We start from the raw sequence: 18,727 nt of genomic DNA, 5'->3' as shown, positions 1-18,727 counted from the left end.
GAAAGACTAATATCAAAGTGCCAACATGATCAAGAGTTTGGTGAGAGCCCAACTTCCTAAAATGCACCTTCTCACTGTGTCCTCACATGGTGAAAGAAGCAAAGGAGCTCTCTTTTATAAAACCACTAATCCCATTCCTGAGGGCTCTGCCCTCTGATCTAATCTAAGGCTAGAGTTTAGATCTTCTGACTCTGTCAATCTTCTTGAGATGAAAAATAATTTCCTTGATCTCTGTTTATATCCTTCTTTCTCCCTTACCCCTCTCCTCTTCTGTCCCATTCTAATCTATCATCCACAGTGTCCTGCTCCTGGCTGGTGAAATGGTTACAGTATAGCAAGACACAGTGCTATACAAAATGTGCAGGTAGCCTGTTTAGCATCCTTTCAGATTTGATGCTATGGAATAACTTAGCAGATAGAATGAATTAGTTTTCATTTTAATACAGTAATATATTTCTCCTCAATGTCATTTTCTGTTCTTTTTAATTCTCAATTTTTTAAAATTGATTTTCTTTTTAGGGAAGTTTTAGGTTTACAGAAACATTGAGCAGAAGGTCCAGAGAGTTCCCTATACTTCCACCTTCCCCCAATAGTATTAACATCCTGCATTAGTGTATCATATTTGTTACAATCAATTAGTCAGTAGTGACACATTATTCTTACCTAAAGTTCATAATTTGCATTAGGGTTCACTCTTTGTGTTTTACATTCTGTGGATTTTGATAAAGATATAATGATATGTATTCACTATTACACTATTATACAGAGTAATTTTACTGCCCTAAAAATCTACTGTGCTCCATCTCTTCATTTCTCCCTATCCCGATCCCCTGCCAACCAGTGATCTTTTTATGATTTTCATAGTTCTGCCTTTACCAGATGTCATATAGTTGGAATCATACAGTATGTAGCTTTTTCAGATTGTCTCCTTTCAATTAGCAATATGCATTTAAGTCTTCTCCATGTCTTTTCATGGCTTGGAAGATCATTTCTTTTCATTGCTGAAAAATATGTCATGATATGGATGTGTTTCACAGTTTGTTTATCCATTTACCAGCTAGAATATGCTCAACATCAGCTCCACTTTTGTAAAACATAGACATGGATTTTATTTTAAGAGATGAGAAAAAAACTCCTGCCTATTAGGAGTTGAATCAATCCCCTTTGCAAGGGCAAGGAATTGGGAGCAAAAATTCTCTACAGTTCTGAAAAGTTGAAGCAGGTCATACAGAAACAGAAGAGCTTTGACTGAGAATCATTCTCATGTTCCTCCAGAAGGGATACTGTGGGCAAGAGTGTCTCGAGAATCTGAATAAATAGGCCCATGATCATTGCAAGAACCCAAGTGTGTAACTTTTCATAAAAGTACCTCTCTGTTTTTCAGTGTGTCAAGAAGCTGTCTGGGAAGCTTTCAGGACTTTTTGGGATCGACTTCCTGGGCGTGAGGAGTATCGTTACTGGATGAATTTGTGTGAGGATGGAATCACAACTATATTTGAAATGGGCACAAATTTTAGTCAGTCTGTGGAACATAGAAGCTTAATTATGAAGGTAAGTTCAGTAACAAGGGAAGGAATTGCTGGATTTTTGTAGGAGTGTGTATATGCAGCTAGAGCCTAAAGGAAAAAAGAACAAGGGACAGATCCCCACATTACTGTTTTTTGTTGAATTAGGCTATTTGAGTGAGCAGCCAGAGGGGGTGGCCTAGTCTTTGTATCCCTAGATCTGGCCATTATAATAAACATTGTTAATTCAGTAAAAGCCTCAGCCTTGTTTATAAATGTAAATGTTTGGACATAGTACTCAGCAAAGATTTAGGCTAAGAACATAAGTGAGGGTCAAACATTTTTGCTAAAGTTTTACATATTACCAATTCAGATTGGATATCAATGACTCTAATTAAGATAGAGGATATAGTTCATTGAATAAATGTCTAGTAAACTATAAATGTGATTTCAATTGATGAATTTGCTTACTCGTTTTCCTTGCTTTAGTCATTAGTTTATTCTTAGCTAAGAATAAGTAAACATGCACATAGAGAAATTATCTGCCCACCTTCTCCTTTTCATGGAACATTCATGAATTCATGACAAAACTGTTTAGATATATGTGGCAAATTGTTCATAATGAATTATGCACCCTGTATCTCCCTGTCCATCTCTTTTCAGCTCTGATGTAGTTTCCTTTGTGAGGAACCAACCCCCAGTGTAGCAAATTTAGCTCCCGTAATTCTTTGAACTTCCATAATTCTTTATTCATTCTTTAAGGTTTTACTTCTTACATTTTATTATTATTAATAATAAGTGATAGGTGAACACAGAATACGATATGCATATGATGTGTTATTGTACACTTGAAACTCATATAACATTATTAACCAGTGTTACCCCAATAAATTTAATAAAAACAATAATGATAATGTGACTAATTTCTCTAGTAGACTATGACCTAAAGGGCAAGGATTATGTAATTACTTGTTCATTTTTCATTCCCAAGATAAAGTAAATGTGCAATAAATATTTGTTGAAATAAAAAAATATAAGCAATACCTACACTGTCTTTTTCCTACTTGCTGCAATTTATAATTTTACAAATATCATTTTCAAATACTGGTTTTAAGTATTATGTACCTTAGAATGAGGAAAGAATTTTTGATGGCATAACTCTGAGCTACTTTTGTTTGGGTCTAATGAAATTAGTACATATTAAAGTAATACAATGTTATCTTATTTTTCTACTATTATTATTTACATCTAGCAGAGGCATACTATTAATTTCTTTTAACATTTGGTCCTTCAGGGGGATGATCTCATTAAGTGGAGGCAAGCTGGGGAGAGATGGATGATCTGATAAACATGGGTGGTTTTTTTTGCAGGGTTATAAACATTTTGAAGGTGTGCAGGTATCTGTGTGTTTTAAAATGAACTCAACCTTTGATCATGGTACCTCACATTTTAAGCAAAGATATTGCACATATTTTTCTTCTGTTACATTTTTTTAACTGGTCAGTATTAATGATTATGAGAATAGCTACCATTTATTCAGGCCCTATACCAGGCCATGTATTAAAAACATTACACACATCTAATAAACAGTAACTCTACAAGGAGGTAGTAATGTCCCCATTTTATAGGTAAGTACATTAAGCATTAGAGTTATTACATTCTTATCCTAGATCACAAAAACAGATGGATTGGAGCTTAACTCCAGAATTAGTTCAGTATTCCAAAAGCCATGTTCTTTTTCCTATACCATTGGACCTCTTTTCTCAATCATTACCAGTTTTACATATTGCAGTGGCTAATATGGAATAGCTGTTTGATGAAAAAAGAAACACATACACGCATTTATATTTATCAGTGTTGTCCATATCAGTTGTGTTCATGGCATAGGATCAACTGATAGAGCCGAAAATAATAGAGTTAGAGTTAGTATTAGTTAATAGATGTAGAGTTAGTATTACCAAAACAATAGCATCTTGTGATGTTACATTGGAAAATGTCTCATAAGTGGAAATTTTCATAAGTTTAGATATAAAGGCATAGGAAATATACTTTCAATAAATACTTAGTAGAATATGCATACAAAGGGGGTAATTTGTTATCTGGATTGGGTCTTAAATAACAAGTACAAATTAGCTAAATGAGGAGTAGTTTGGAATGGACATTCTAGGCAGAGGGGACAACGTAAACCAAGTGTTCGTAGGGAATGACTTGGGCCAGTATACCAGCAGTGACAGGATACCAGACTGGAAAAGTGGAAAACTTAACAAGTTTGTATTTAATAACTCTACATAATAGGAAACCATTGAAAGATTGTAGGTAGGTGAGTCACAGGGGCTAATTTGATAGTTTTTCATTTTAAAAAGGTCACTAGGTTTCGAGACTGGGCAGAACGACATAGATGATAGTGGCTTTGTTCATCTGCTCTTGTGGCCAAATCAAAGTTGTGATGGAGCAAACAGCAAGCAGAGTCTCATGGGGTCTGGATGAACAGAAGTTCTACAACTAGAGAGAAAAATAAGAAATCATGCTGCAGTGGTGGAAGGTAGAAGGGGGTGAAGACTCAAGGCTGCCTAGTTCCCAGCGGCTGAATGGGACAGAGGCTGTGGCAGCTGCAGACACCTCTTAAAGGGGTCATGTCTGCAACTGGACTTTCACAGTGATGGACTTGCTCACTCTGAGCACTAGCATCAGGCCAGCTGCTTTGGGGGTGGGAGTGGGGTGGGGGGGCACCAGAGACTTAAAGGGGGAATGCTGAGTTGTTGGAGCGAGAGCCAGAGGAGATGCTTTCTCCTGGTAGAAGTGCCAGGAGTATCCGTTGTTCCTATGTTGAGCCCAACCCCCACCCAGTGTGCAGACACAATGCCATAACTGAGATGTCATGGAACTGGATAACAGAGGTCGCTCTGCCCAGGGGATTCCCTGAAACTCTGCCTCTCCCAACTTGCGACCACACCCAAGCCACATTCAGTTGTGTCTTTGGTGAGTTGTGTACAACTTGCTGAGCAGCTCCAAGACCCACCCTGGTGGCAGCTAACCTCGATTTCTGGTATGGCTTCTTGAGGCAACTATAAGCACAGCATCTGTGGATTGCTTGCTGAATCTTAACAGGTGGCCCCAGAGGGGCACAGGCTTGGGCTAAACTTGGCCTGCAGCTGAACGAACCCCTCTCAGGACTGTGCCACTGGACACCTACTACACAAAACCATGCTAATAAGACCGGGAGACTTAGGAGTTTTGCTTAGTACATAGCAGCAGACACAGAAAGGCAGCAAAAATGAGAAGACAAAGAGGCAGAAACCATGTGGGAGAACAGAATAGAGGTCCAAGAATAATGGAGTCAAGCGATCTAACAGATGCAGAGTTCAAAACACTGTTTATAAAGATGCCGAAAGAAATTAAGGGAAGAGTAGTTGAACTCACTGAGAACTTTAACGAAGAGATAAAAACATAAAAAATGGAAATGGAAATTATAAAAGGGAACCAGTCAGAAATGAAGAATACATTATTTGAGATGAAGAGTGTATTAGAGGGAATCAACAGAGTGGATGAAGAAGAGGATCAAACCACTGATATAGAGGATGAGGAAGCCAAGGACACTCAATCAGAATGGCAAGAAAAAGGAAGCCAAGACTATAACAATAATTTAAAAGCCTATGGGACATAATTAAATGTAAAAATATCCATGTCATAGGGGTACCTGAAAAAGAAGAGGGAGAACAAGAGGTTGGAAAGCTATTTGAAGAAACAATGATGGAAAACTTCCCTGACCTGGTGAAGGAAATAGATATAAAACCCAGGAAGCTCAGAGAGTCCCAAGAAAGAGGAAATCCAAAGATGCCCATACAAGACACATCATAATTAAAATGCTAAAGGTTAAATACAAAGAGAATATTAAAAGCAGCAGGAGAAAAGCAGTTAGTTACCTACAAGGGAGCACCCATGAGACTGGCTGCTGATTTCTCAAAGGAAACTTTGCAGGACAGAAGGACTTGACACAAAATATTCAAAGTGATGAAAACCCAGGATCTACAACCAGGAATATTCTTTCCAGCAAACCTATCATTTAGAGTCAAAGATGGGTAAAGAGCTCCCCAGATAAAAATAAGCTAAAGAAATTCATTAATATCAAGCCAGTATTACAGGAATTGTTGGAGGGACTTCTTTAAGAAGAAAAAACATGAAATGAAATGGTAATAACTACATTCCTATCCACAAGTACCTCAAATGGAAAACAATTAAGTACTCTAACCAAAAGATAGAGTGGCTGAATGGATAAGAATGTATGCTGCCTACAAGAGACTCACTTCAGTTTAAAAGACACACACAGACTAAAAGGAAGCGATGGAAAAAGATATTGCCTTGATGGACCTGGAGGGTATTGCGCTGAATGAAGTCAGTTAGAGAAAGACAAATACCACATGATTTCACGTACATATGGAATCTAAAGAACAAAATAACAACAACAAAAATGAAAACAAACTCATAGATACAGAGAATATTTTGAGGGCTACTTGATGGGGGAGATTGTGGAGGACAGTGAAAAAGGGCAAAGGGATTAAGAAATACAAATGTTTAGTTACAAAATAGTCATGGAGATATAAGGTATAGCATAAGGAAAATAGTCAACAATGTTGTAATAAATATGTAAGGGGAAGAGGAGTACTAGATTTAGTGTGGTGATCACTTGATATCTAATCTGTATGCTGTACAGCAGAAACTAATATTGTGTACCAACTATAATTAAAAAAAACATATTGAATTGTACAATGTAAATATGAACAACTAATTATCTGTTTTATTTCCAAAAAGCTGGGGGAAAAAAAAGGTCACTAGATTTCCATAAATCATAAGGTGAATTAGAGGGGACAAGACTTGAGCAGAGAGACCAGGTTGGATGCTGCTTCAGTACTGCAGGCCCGAGGGGATGAGGATCATAACTAGACCAAGAGGTAGGGGAAGGGAGTGTAAGAGACGTAAGTGGGAAACACTAATCATGTTTGGATTAGTCATGGATTGACTAATACCATGGGAGTGGTATAGGATGAAGGAATGGCCCAGGAAACCTCCCAGTTTCTAGCTTGGATGACTAAGACTTAGAACTCAGGCAGAGAAGCAGCTTTGTAGATGGTGGTGCAGGGAGAATAAGTTCACTTTTGAATGTGTTGATTTGAGCCATCTGTGAAATGTGAATTCCTTGATACTTAGGTATGAAGACAAGGAATGGTCTGGGTTGTAAATAGAGCTTTGGGAATCATCATCCTTGTGGTAATTAAGGCCATGAGAGTGGCTGAGGTTATCTAGAACAGTCTATAGAGTAAGAAGAGCTGTGAGTTATAAGTATCATGAGAGTTAGAATAGTCTCTTCGTTTTACAGATGAGGAAATTAAGGTCTAACATGGAGATTTGGGGGTTTGCCTCTATAGCTAAGTGAGAGAAAATGGGACTTGAAACTAGGTCTTCTAACTCCAAGTTAGTGTTCTTTTTAACATATTGGTCTCAAAATAAAACCACTAATTTAGAGGAAACTTGGGGACAATTTGCCTTGGAATGCCCCAGAAGAATAATCCAATAATTGCTATAATTTTTCTTTTTTTCTGAATTCTGGAGAAGCATATTTATCCATTATTTTCATCTACATGTTTATATTATCCTAGGATGTGAATTACTGTAAGTGTTAGATCATAAAATACTCTGATTCTAAGTCCATAGAGGGTTAATGTAAAGCTCTACCAATCTCTAACTTGTAGACTGTTTGGAATGATTAACAGGTAAAGTATGTTAACCTATGCCCATTAAAAGAGAAGCATAGGAATTTTGGGGCACATAACCAGACTGAGTGTAGGGATGTTCTCACAGTCCAAAACAAACTTGGCATCACTAGTACCTTGCTTTAACTATTTGTCTAACCATAGAGAATAATAACAGATTCTATAATGTTAGGGCATTAGTGTTCTCTATGCAATAAGTTTTATTTATAGCTTATTAACTGTTGTTAACTCATGCAGTCATTTTTTAAAATTTTTGTTTTTCTTAGAAACTGGCATACACAAAGGAAACTGTAAGCAGGTGAGTGTCTATTTTCCCTTAAATTCATGTTTGGTAAGAGAGATGTATCATACCTACTACAAGGCTCACCCCAAATTAAATGGTCCCTCTCTAATTTCTTGCCAGTTCCTGCAATGACCAGACCTGTGGGTTAGTCTCAAATTCTTTTTTTCATCATGAGGCCACTCCCTTTCCAGATCCCCACCACTGCCACTGTGCTTGTTTACTGTCTGACCTTACTGGGAGGCAGACTTGTGCCTCTCTCTTGGGGAGAAAACAGATTTCTGAAGATGGAATATAAAATGATCTACTGTAGTTGAGGCTTATAGCTAATGATAAAATTGCTCAGAAATGGTACACCTTAGTGTAGGATAGTTCATTAAATGATAGTTGGTGGTGTGCATCACTTTACTGAGGAATGATGATGATGATCTTGAAGTATAGGAGTAGCACAACCTTGATGAACCTCCAGTGTTATGAGCCTTGACTTCATTGGCCTTTAGGCTTAGGGTTAAGGTCATTTCTGGCTCCTGAGAAGTAGCAGGGCAAATCAGATCATGAAAGGTGAGGGATTTTGAACCTACAGGGGCTAAAGATTTCTAATTCTATCCATATTCAGAATATCTAGATTATGCCAGCAAATGGGTGATTTTTTAGAAACATACTACTAGGGCATGCAATCCAGGTTAGAACCCAGAAGTTTGCCTCAGATTAGAGGGAAGGATAGATCAAAAAACCATGTAGGTAGGTCAGTGTCCAGAGATTCACTCTGGGTTGCAGAGTCCAGGCAATAGTTGGGGTATACATGTGGGTGGTAGTGTGGTATGTGTATGTTTCAAATCAAACATGAGTAAACGGAGAGAAGTAGGACTCTTTGTGGTCTCACTTATCCACATAGCCTATGTTACCACTGAGTCTATGCTGGGGTCTGGGACTGAGCACCTACTTAGATATGAGACCATGTGGTTTCTTGAGTGTGGGCTCTTCGCCACTGAGAGGCAGAGCTTGGAGTTTCCTCATGATTGCCATTGCAGTCAGAGGTGGTGGACTAAATATTCTGGTGAGTCCTACCAGTGCCAGTAATCTTCATGGTAGCACATTTTACACATCTTATGTGATTAAGAAATACATCAGTACTAAATAAATATGGTGCTGAACTCAGAAGAAGCCCTGAAGTTTGCTTGTGGAAATGGACATTGTAAAAATTGTAGCTTGTGAGTTTTTCTAAAGTGATGGAAGGAGGGTTATCTGAAATAGGACTGGAAGTTGTTAGCACCATAGGAGGATGTGTGTGGCTCATAACACCTGAGGTGAACTGAGGTAGCGGGAAGGTGCTTGGGGTATAGTGCACATGTGTGTTTTGTGTATTCCTGTGTGACTTACTTTAACTGGATACCGTTTTCTGCATTCCTCAGTGTTTCTTGTGGTGAAGTTGTGTATATATGAAGGAGAAATTTGCATTATGCTCATTTGTTTTCTAATATATTAATCACATTGGAATACATTGACAAATAAGCGTCATTGCAGAACTGAGTATTATACTTTTATTGATAAGGCACTATCTGTATAAGGTAGAGGAGAGGACTCAAAATATTGTTCACTATCCTTAGAAAATAAGGCATATATAAAATTAACAATACATATGAACTAAAATATAACTGAATTTTATCATAAAAAGGGATACTCTTCAACAGTAAAAATATATACTGATATATACAAGGTGTATGACTGATAATGGACTAACAACACAGTGACCCTCAAAAGCATTATGCTAAGTGAAAGACACCAGTTACAAAAGGCTATACGTCATATGATATATATAAATATATATATTTAAATATATATATTTATGTAAATATATATATTTATAAAACTGCATTTTGAGAATTTTAAGTTAGTATCCATCCCATGAATCTAGAGCAGATCAGGTTGGGGTTGGATAAAAACTCTCAACTGTGGTAGTTGCTGAAATTGGGTTACCTGGAGTCAGGTAACACTGGGAGGGAACCCATAGGAATGGTGTAAGAATTACTTTAACTTGAATACCACAGTGAACTCTTAAAACCCTTAATTTGCCTATTATTTTTCTGATTTTTTTATGATTCAGATTTATTTTTATGATTTAGATTTATTTTTATGATTTTTTGAGATTATTCTCATATTCTCTTTGTTAAAAGACTTGTGTTAGTTTTCTATTGCTAATGTAACAAATTACCACAAATTTTGATAGCATAAAATGACGCAAATTTATCTGATTATACCATAGTACAAAAGTCTGAAATGGGGCTCAAGGTGTCGGCAGGCCTGCATTCCTTTCCGGAGCCTCTAGAGGAAAATCTCTTTTCTTGCCTTTTCCAGCTTCTAGAGGTCGACCTCACTAGTTAGCTCTGACTCCCTTCCATCTTCAAAGCCAGTGATGGCTTGTCGAGGCTTCCTCACCTTCCATCCCTCTGATAGTCTTCTACCTTTCTCTTCACCTGGCTAACCAGGATTTGCTACCTACTTTAAGGTCAGTTGATTAGCAACCTTAATTCCCCATGTGAATAACATATTCACAAGCTCTAGGGATTAGGATGTGGAGGCCACTATGCTGTCTACCACAATTCTTTCCTATAATTTAAATTGCTGCTTTTATGTGAACTCTAACCGATGTGTTGATATATGGCTTGCACCAAATGTTCTGCTATGTGCTGTTTTAAGCGTCCCTTATTGTCATCTGCCAAGTCTCTTTAAAAGATAGCATTTTCCACCTTACTCAGGACCTCACATCCCTTCCTACCCCTTAGAAATCTCTGCCTGTCATTGTTTCTCTCTTCTGAGTCTTCAACTTGTCCCATTACTAACTTGTTCCCATTAGCAGTTAAGCATGCTGGTTTCTCCCATATTACCTATTTTACAAAAAGCCCTTCTCCAGCACTTGTCTCCATTGCAGCCGTACATCTTGAAAGCATCTCCAATTAGCTCCAGTAACTGCTTAAAACCCTGCTATCTGGTCTTACTATTGTATCCTCAATAACCAATACAAGTCTTGGCTTTGCATATGTGCTTACCAAATATTTAAGTGAATAACTGAATTTCTGCTCAATCATCCAAGTCTATAACCAGGACTCTGGTGATAGTCTTAGTGTAAAGACTGTTCTTTGGGATTTTTTTGATACGTCAGTTAACTTACATTTATAGTTGAGGATACTTATCATAGAACACAAAGCCAAATATACATTTTTTTTTAAGCAAATGTTTTATTCTTTGTAGGATGACACATATGCCACTGCTTCATTAATCTGTGCTTTCTCTTGTATTTATTTAACATTTAATACTTTTCATAATGCTTCTGCACATAATATTTTATTTAATTTTCATCAATACTTTTGTGAAATAGGGTGGGGAGGTGTTCCTGTTTTGGTGATTAAGTTCTTGAGGCCCAGAGTAACTGAAGTATTTTCCCAAGTCACATAAAAAGTTAATGATACATCTGGGACTAGCACCCAAGATTCCTGGTCCATGCCTTGAGTTCTTTTGTTGTCATGTGCTGATTACAGTTAACAGATTCAAGAGCAAAGCAAAGTATAAAATATTGTCAAGGGAAGTAGTAATCCTTCTTAGTAGATAGGAAATTATGCTTGCCTTCTTTTACTGTATTTTAAAACTTATGTTTTATGTGGCTATAATATTTTTTGACACAATCCCCCCTGAATTCCACTGACATGATTAGGCAGCATCTATGAGGAATAAATAATGCGCTAGATGAGTTGAGAAAATGAGACCATAAGGGGTCGTTTGCTGCTGGTATTTAGCTAAAGGTCATAGCTGAACAACTTCAGATTTGTGGTTTGGCTTGGAAATGAAGTGGCATTTCTGTTTCCAAATTCAACACGACTCTGTGTTCTAGTTTTGTCTGAGTGGCAGTCTAGTTTGGTCTGAGTGACAGTTTAGGGGATCTCTGCAGGAGGCCTACCTAATGAGAACATATGAAAGGATTCTTGTTGTTAAGTATTCTTAACTGTCTTTTGAAAGGAGAGTGGGAAGATGAGGAATTAAGTGTTGGAGTGTTAGGCAAGTGATTTGAATTACTGAGAGTTGCCTACTCACCATTATTAAAAAAATGTTATTTCGAATTCAGTAAGTGAAATCTAGTTTTATTGAAGTAAGCAAACTTCATTCTGATTGCTTACTTAGAAAATTAGCTTAAGTTTGATTTTGATGTGGGGGACAGTTTGACCAACTCCAGGTGAGGTCTGATCTCTCTGTTGTCATCTCAACTTCCTCTTCTATTTACTATGTTGTGCTTTGGCCACTTTGTCTTACTTTGTCTACTTTGCTCTTCATACCTGTTGCACTCCATAGCTCTCCAACTGTGGCTGGGTTTCCCATCCTCTTTCTGGGACCTTACACATTTTGACTTTTAGGTGGTTTAATTTGTGTAGGCCACTATTGTTAAGATAAGCTGAAGCCATCTTACCCTTCTGATAATATGGATCACATAAAGGCCATGTTGTAAGGAATTATTGTGTGACCCTAGGAAAATGGCTTTATCCACTTGGGCCTCATTTTTTCATTTATTAAGCAAGGTTGTTGGGAAGAGGTTCTGCCTTGTGAGCAATTGATAGACCCTGTTCAGGCCTGATGATGTTAACATCTGTTTCAGATGCCTCTGAATCCCATTTAAAAAAAATCTGCACCTCCTGCAACCCAAGAAGCCTCTTGATGCTTCTTCATCACCCAGGTCTTCCTCCGTATCACACATTATAGTGACTTATGCAGAAGTCATATTCCTTTAGGTTCTTCTAGAGTTCAGCATCCTCAACCTTTTGGGCACCAGGGACCAGTGCTTCTGTGAGAATCTAATGCCTGATGATCTGAGGTAGAGCTGAGGCTGTGATGCTAGTGCTGGGAAAAGGCTGCAACTACAGATGAAGCTTTGCTCACTCACCTGCCACTCACCTCCTGCTGTGAGGCCCGGTTCCTAACAGGCCATAGACTGGTAACTGGTCCACAGCCCAGGGATTGTGGATCCCTGTTCTAGATGACAGCTCACTTAATAAGCAATTTCCTATAAATGCAATATAAATAACCAGTAGTGGTTTGTTGTAATGGTTTAATGTGTTATTCTTTCTAGATAGTATTTTTAAAAACCAGAAGAATCTTTATGGTAAGATTATTTTTTAAACCTGTGTTTCTCAAATTTTTTACCAAAGCCTTGGGGTTCAGGGAAAATAGCCCTAGTTGACTCCCCCACCCAGTTCCAGGCATAAAATGTCTTTGAATTATCATATTTTATCTTAATATTCATTTAAACTTTATAATCTATCCATAATATAGCCACATTTTTAAAAAACATTAAAATTGATGCTCAAGATGTGTGCCATGTTTACTCGTGGCTTGAGTACCACCCTGTCCCACCCAATGACCTAATTTAGAGCAGAAGGGCAATCTAAAGGAGTGGTTCTAAAGATGGGACTTACCTGGCACATTGGTAGGTCTGTGAGGGAGACATTTTTGACTGTGAATGAATCACTTTAGGAAGGTGACCTGTGTAAAGTTGAAAAGAGTTTTCAATTGCTATGAGTTGAAAATTGGTGTAATCACTGTCCAGCTCCTTTGTAAAAGGGTAATGAAACAGCCCCTTCTCCTTAGGACATGTATATAAACTTTAAAGTTCTAAAACTTCCCCAAATTACTATAATTTAAAATGTATGTTTTTAGAGTATATGGAAATTTGGACTCGCGGAAACCCACTTTCCTTCCTTCAGAGCAGGGGCTTTCTCAGAGTGCTTTCTGATCTCTGCTTGCAGTTGCAGGGTGGCATGGTTAAAGGATAGCTGGGCAACCCGAAGCCTACAAGTGTTACTGGAGCATCTAAGTCAATGAGATATGTACAGGTTTTGCACCAAAGAAAGTAAAGATTTATTTTAGAGAGTTACAAGTCCCAGAGACACAGACAGCTATTACTCTCAAAAACCTGGCTCCCCAGGTATCTTGATGGGATAGATTATATAGGGAAAAATCCTTAGTCATGGAAACTGAGGGAGTTGGTGTCATGGGCGCTACTGACTGGATGGGGCTGGGGTAATTAGTCATCATATAAGGTTTTGGAATCAGCTATGATGTCATCCTGCCTGGTCCCCTGGTCAGTAGGGCTGTTCCACCTCGATGGGCCTGGGGCTGAAACACACCCAAAGCCAAGATATTATCCTTAGTTTAATGAAAACTTATTGTCCTCATGATCCATAGACCTGGGGCTTTATTCTTAAAAGACTTAACACTGTCCAGAACCTTATGTCCTAAGGCTTAGTGATTAAGGGTGTAGGAATGCAAAGGTGGAAGGATAAGGGCAGAAAAAGCAAGTGAATCACAATGCCATTATTCTAGGCAAAGCCTGTTTGAATCAGAGCAAAAGCTATCTTAAAGAAATGAAGTATGCACACAGTTACACTAGTAGTCTGACCCATTCTCTAGGCTTGATTTTTCTTATGTAAAACACTTTCCTGATTTCTATGATTTCTCAGATGAGATGACGTCTGTGCTTATATGTTCCCCTTAGCAGCCAGCATTTTTCAATCTGTAGTACTTATTGCATTTGTAATTCTTTTTTCTATAAGTATTTAACTTTCATAGACCAGGGGTGTTTTCTTCACAACTATATGCCATGTCTTTTATACTGCTTTGCCAATAGTATTTACTTATTCACTCCAAAAATATCTATTTAATGCCTACTAAATAGCAGGTACTAAATAGCAGGTACTATTTAGACTGGAGATACAGCAAGAATATGGCAGGCAAAGTCCCTAATTTCATGGTTTAGATTTTAAGGCAGTCCTATTCAATAGAACTTTCTAATGATGGAAGTGTTCCTTACTGTGCTGTTTAACATGGTAGTCATCAGTCACAAGTGACAGTAGAGCACTTTGACTATTTCCTGCCAATCTCTCTGGCCTGTAAAGTTTCTGTTGAGAAATCAACTGACAGTATTATGGGAGCTCCCTTGTAGTTAGCTAATTGCTTTTCTCCTGCAGCTTTTAAGATTCTCTCTTTGTATTTAACCTTTGGCATTTTAATTATGATGTGTCTTGGTGTGGGCCTCTTTGGATTGATCTTTTTTGGAACTCTGAACTTCCTGGGGTTGTATGTCTATTTCCTTTACTAGATTAGGGAAGTTTTCTGTCATTATTTCTTTAAACAGGTTTTCAACTCCTGGCTCTCTCTCTCTCCTCTTTCTGGTACCCTCTATGATGCAAATGTTGTTATACTTGATGTTGACCCAGAGGCTTCTTAAACTACCTTCATTTATCTTTTTGTTAAAGTTTTCACTGAGTTCATCTACTCTTCCCCTAAGTTACTTGAACATCTTTAAAACCAGTGTTTTGAACTCTGCATCTGGTACATTGCTTGTCTCCATTTTGATGAATTTTTTTTCTGGAGCTTTGTTCTTTTCTTTCATGTGGGACATGCTTCTTTGTCTCCCCATTTTTCCTGCCTCCTTATGTCTGTTTCTATATATTAGGTAGATTTCCTAAGTCTCCCAGTCTTTGTAGAGTGGCTTTATGTAGTAGGTGTGCTGTGGGACCCCTCTTGGGAGGGTTTCAGCTGCAGGCTAAGTTCAACTGCAGACTGGGTACCTCCAGGGCCACCTGGTAAGAGTCACCAAGCAATTCACATATGACTGTCTCCCATGCTGGGGTTATAGGTGCTTCAAGGGGCCAAGTCAGAAACCGAGGCTGGCTTCCACAGGTTGATGGTGACTCTGAGGCAGAGTCTCCAGGAATCCCCTGAGTGGAGCAACCTGTGTTATCCAGGTTGATGGTGACTCTGATATGGCGGCTCCTGTGTCTGCAGGCTGGGAGCTGGGAGGGCTCAACAAAGGAGCAATGGCTTCTGTCTGCACCTCTCTCTGGGAGAAAGCCGCTCCTCCAGCCCTCTTCCTAAAGTTTGGCAACTCAGTGCCTCCCCGTATGTCCCTGGCGCCTCTGGAGCTGCTGCCCCAGCTCTGGAGCTCAGAGTGAGCAAGTCCGTCAGTGAGTGAGGCCAGGCGTGGGCCCTTTAAGAGGAAGGTTTCCAATTTCTGTAGGCCCTCTATCTCAGCCACAACCACTGCTGGTTTTCACAGCCAGAAGTTGTAGGGACTTCTCTTCCCAGCATCGGAATCCTAGTCTGGGGACCCCTTGTTCCTCAGGTCGGGGAGTGGGCTCTGCAGACAAGATATCTCTCCTGATTCTTGATTGCCACATGCGATTGTGGTACCAAGTCACTTCGCGCCTCTACCCCTCCTACTGTTTTGAGATTACCTGTTAGTTTTTGTCCCTAGTTGTAGGGCTTCTGTTCAGCCACACCTCAGGTGACTCTGCATGCTGGTTGCTCTGTAGTTTTGTTAGAATTTTGGTGTGGTCGCTAGAGGAGGCGTGCATGGCCTCTACCTTCTACATCATCTTGTCATCTTCCTAGTGAAGTCCTTTTTGGAAAAACAAAACAAAAACTAATAAACCTTCACATTTTATTAACTCTATCATTTTATTAACTCTAAACACTTTTTTTCCTAGCCCTGAATTGTCATCTCCAGTTCCTGTTGGTGATACCTCAACATTGGGAGGTATGCTTTGTGCCTTTAATCACTTTTCTTTTTAAATTATTTATAGTTTAACACACTCTTGCAAGCAAACACATTTTTAAGCTCACATTTAAAAATTGTGTTTCTCTCTCTTTATATGTTGTTCTCAAGAAAAAGTAATTCTTCACTAATTTTATGGCATTATGTTGTGGTTACTTAAAAATCTTTAATTAGTGAGTATGATACAAATCGGAAAACTACATAAAACAGATGTATGACCTGAAGGATTATTTTAAAGCAAACTCTCTGTAACTACTGCTTATGTTAACAAGTGGAAACTTTTTTAGCTCCACCATTTTTCATTTGTCTTGCATGGTTTCCCAGAGTAAGGATTTTTCTGATTGCATTCTGTGGTGTACTTTAACATGTTTCTTTGACCTCCATATTTCTTGTAAATTGGTAGTTGCTTTCTTTATTTTTAGTTTATTTAAAAAGCTTCTCTTTATTGGAAATTTTAAACATTTACAAAAATTAAAGTAGTACAATGAATCCCAGCTTGAACAATTATTAATTTATGGGCAGTCTCTAACCTTCACGCACTTCCCCTTTCTGGTAATGTTACTTCTTTTAGTATTTCTCCCCTTTATTAGATAGCTTCTTAAGGATAGGAACTTTGTATCTCTAGCATCTTGCATAGAGACTGACATATAGTAGATGCTCAGTAAATGCTCATTAAATGAATAAATGAGTCATAACTATTTCTTGTCCTGAGAAGACTCTATGCAAATGTGTTTTGAGGTTAGAATGCATAGCATTTCCAGAATGAAAAAGCAAATGACTTATAAGAATGTTTTTGAAGTTGGTTTCTTGTTTTCTGGTATGAATTCTGACTTAGGGACTAAATTCACATACATGTTTTTCTTTTTCTACCTAGGTGTTGTTCTCAGTGTTCCATATCTAGAGGTCACCTCCTACGAAGGTACCTTAGAGAGCAGCTTGGAGAGGCCGGAGGAGAGCGTGAGTGATTCTCTGTTTTGTTATTTAGTTTCTAACACAGGGATTGAGAGAGATTTATATTTCATTGCTAGACTACATAAGACTTCCTAAATTTCTTTTTATGGAAATGTTATGGATACTAAAACTGGAACATTAAAAAGAATTTGAGATTCCTTAGATAACCGAGTAAAACTGCTATTGGCAAGAGAGGGCTTCAAATTGTAAGCAAAATGACTCAGAGACTGGGGAACTGTCATTATAGTAAGCTCACTGTCTCCTGTGGGCTATGTGACATAATTCACTGTGGAGATTTTTGCCTGTGTGCTATCCTTGAACTGATTAGGAATTAGCCTTCTCTTCTTCAGACAGAAGGATATAGATTTTTTTAAATTTATTTTTTTATTTAAATATAGTTAGTATACAATTTTATATTTGTTATATTAGATTCAGTTGTACAATATAACATTTTTATACCTTACAATGTGATCACTCTACTAAATTTAGTAATCCTCTGTCACTATGTAAACTTATCACAATATTATTGACTATAATTCCCTCCCCTTTTCACCCATCCTACACCCCTTCCCTTCTCATAACCACCCCTTAGGTCTCTGTTTCTATGAGCCTGTTTTGTTTGTTTTTTCTTTTGTTTTGTTTTTAGATTCTACATGTAAGTGAAACTATATGGTATTTGTCGTTCTCTGCCTGATTTATTTCACTTAACATACATCTTTAGATATGTCTATGTTGTTGCAAATGGCAAGATTTAGTTTTTTTTTATTGCTGCATAATATTCTATTGTGTGTGTGTGTGTGTGTGTGTGTGTGTGTGTGTATCATATCTTCTTTATCCATTCATCTATTGATGGACACCTACATTGCTTCCATATCTTGGCTATTGTAAATAATACTACAATGAACATAGAGGTGCATATATCTGTAGCAGTAAGGTTACTAAGCATATTTCTTTTAAAATAATACTGGAAATGGAAGTTTTGTCCAAAGGTACTGAGGTAAAATTTAATATAGAAAAATGCAAAGCTTGTACAAAATTTTACTAAAGACTAAGAGTTTTTGTTGATGTCAGTTCCAGTATGAGTCAGCAGTATAATACAATTACTGGTGGGGAAAACATTTAGTTAAAGCTCATGTAATTTTGGGTTGCTTTAATACAAACATATACTCTACCATAAGGGAGGTGGTAGTCCTACAGTATTTTAGTTGATCAAACCTCACTTGTTTGTATTACACTCTAAGGAACATATTAAGAGCCTGAGAAGTATCTGGAGGAGAAGAACTAGTGAAAAGTCAGGGAAGATATAGTAACTGCCTGTATTTATTTGAAGAGTTCTCTGGTGACTACAGGTTTTATAGGTATCCCAGTTTACAGAATTGGGATCAATGGTAACCCTTATAGGTAAATATATATGAGTTTAATATTAAAAACTTTCCAACCATGAGAGCCTTTTTGGAAATGTAATGGTCTCCTTTTGAAAGTCATTACTCTTTCTCATTAGAGCCATTTAAATTGAGGACAAGTAGCCATTTGTCAGGGATAGTGTAGAGAGAATTCAAGCATTAGAAGTGATGGTGCACTTTTTGAGGTTCTTTCTTATTCTGAAGTTTAAGGTTGCTATAAT

At 37.8% G+C, this 18,727-nt stretch overlaps 1 protein-coding gene across 1 annotated transcript in view; it reads left to right on the top strand.

Annotated features, from left to right (window-relative positions):
* The window catches only part of IMPG2 (interphotoreceptor matrix proteoglycan 2), a gene marked incomplete at its 3' end in the record, with an annotated part of 66,455 nt that overhangs the window by 15,311 nt on the left and 32,417 nt on the right, over positions 1 to 18,727 (top strand). The window contains exons 3-6 of the mRNA XM_006913059.1: positions 1,385 to 1,551; positions 7,540 to 7,571; positions 16,085 to 16,134; positions 17,027 to 17,109. Coding sequence (XP_006913121.1) covers positions 1,385 to 1,551; positions 7,540 to 7,571; positions 16,085 to 16,134; positions 17,027 to 17,109 — 332 coding nt within the window. The remainder of the gene's footprint in view (positions 1 to 1,384; positions 1,552 to 7,539; positions 7,572 to 16,084; positions 16,135 to 17,026; positions 17,110 to 18,727) is intronic.

This window comes from Pteropus alecto, unplaced genomic scaffold, assembly GCF_000325575.1.
Source record: "Pteropus alecto unplaced genomic scaffold, ASM32557v1 scaffold20, whole genome shotgun sequence".
Taxonomy (NCBI): Eukaryota; Metazoa; Chordata; class Mammalia; order Chiroptera; family Pteropodidae; genus Pteropus; species Pteropus alecto.
The sequence above is the reverse complement of the archived record's forward strand: the minus strand, read 5'-3'. Positions and strand labels throughout refer to the sequence as shown.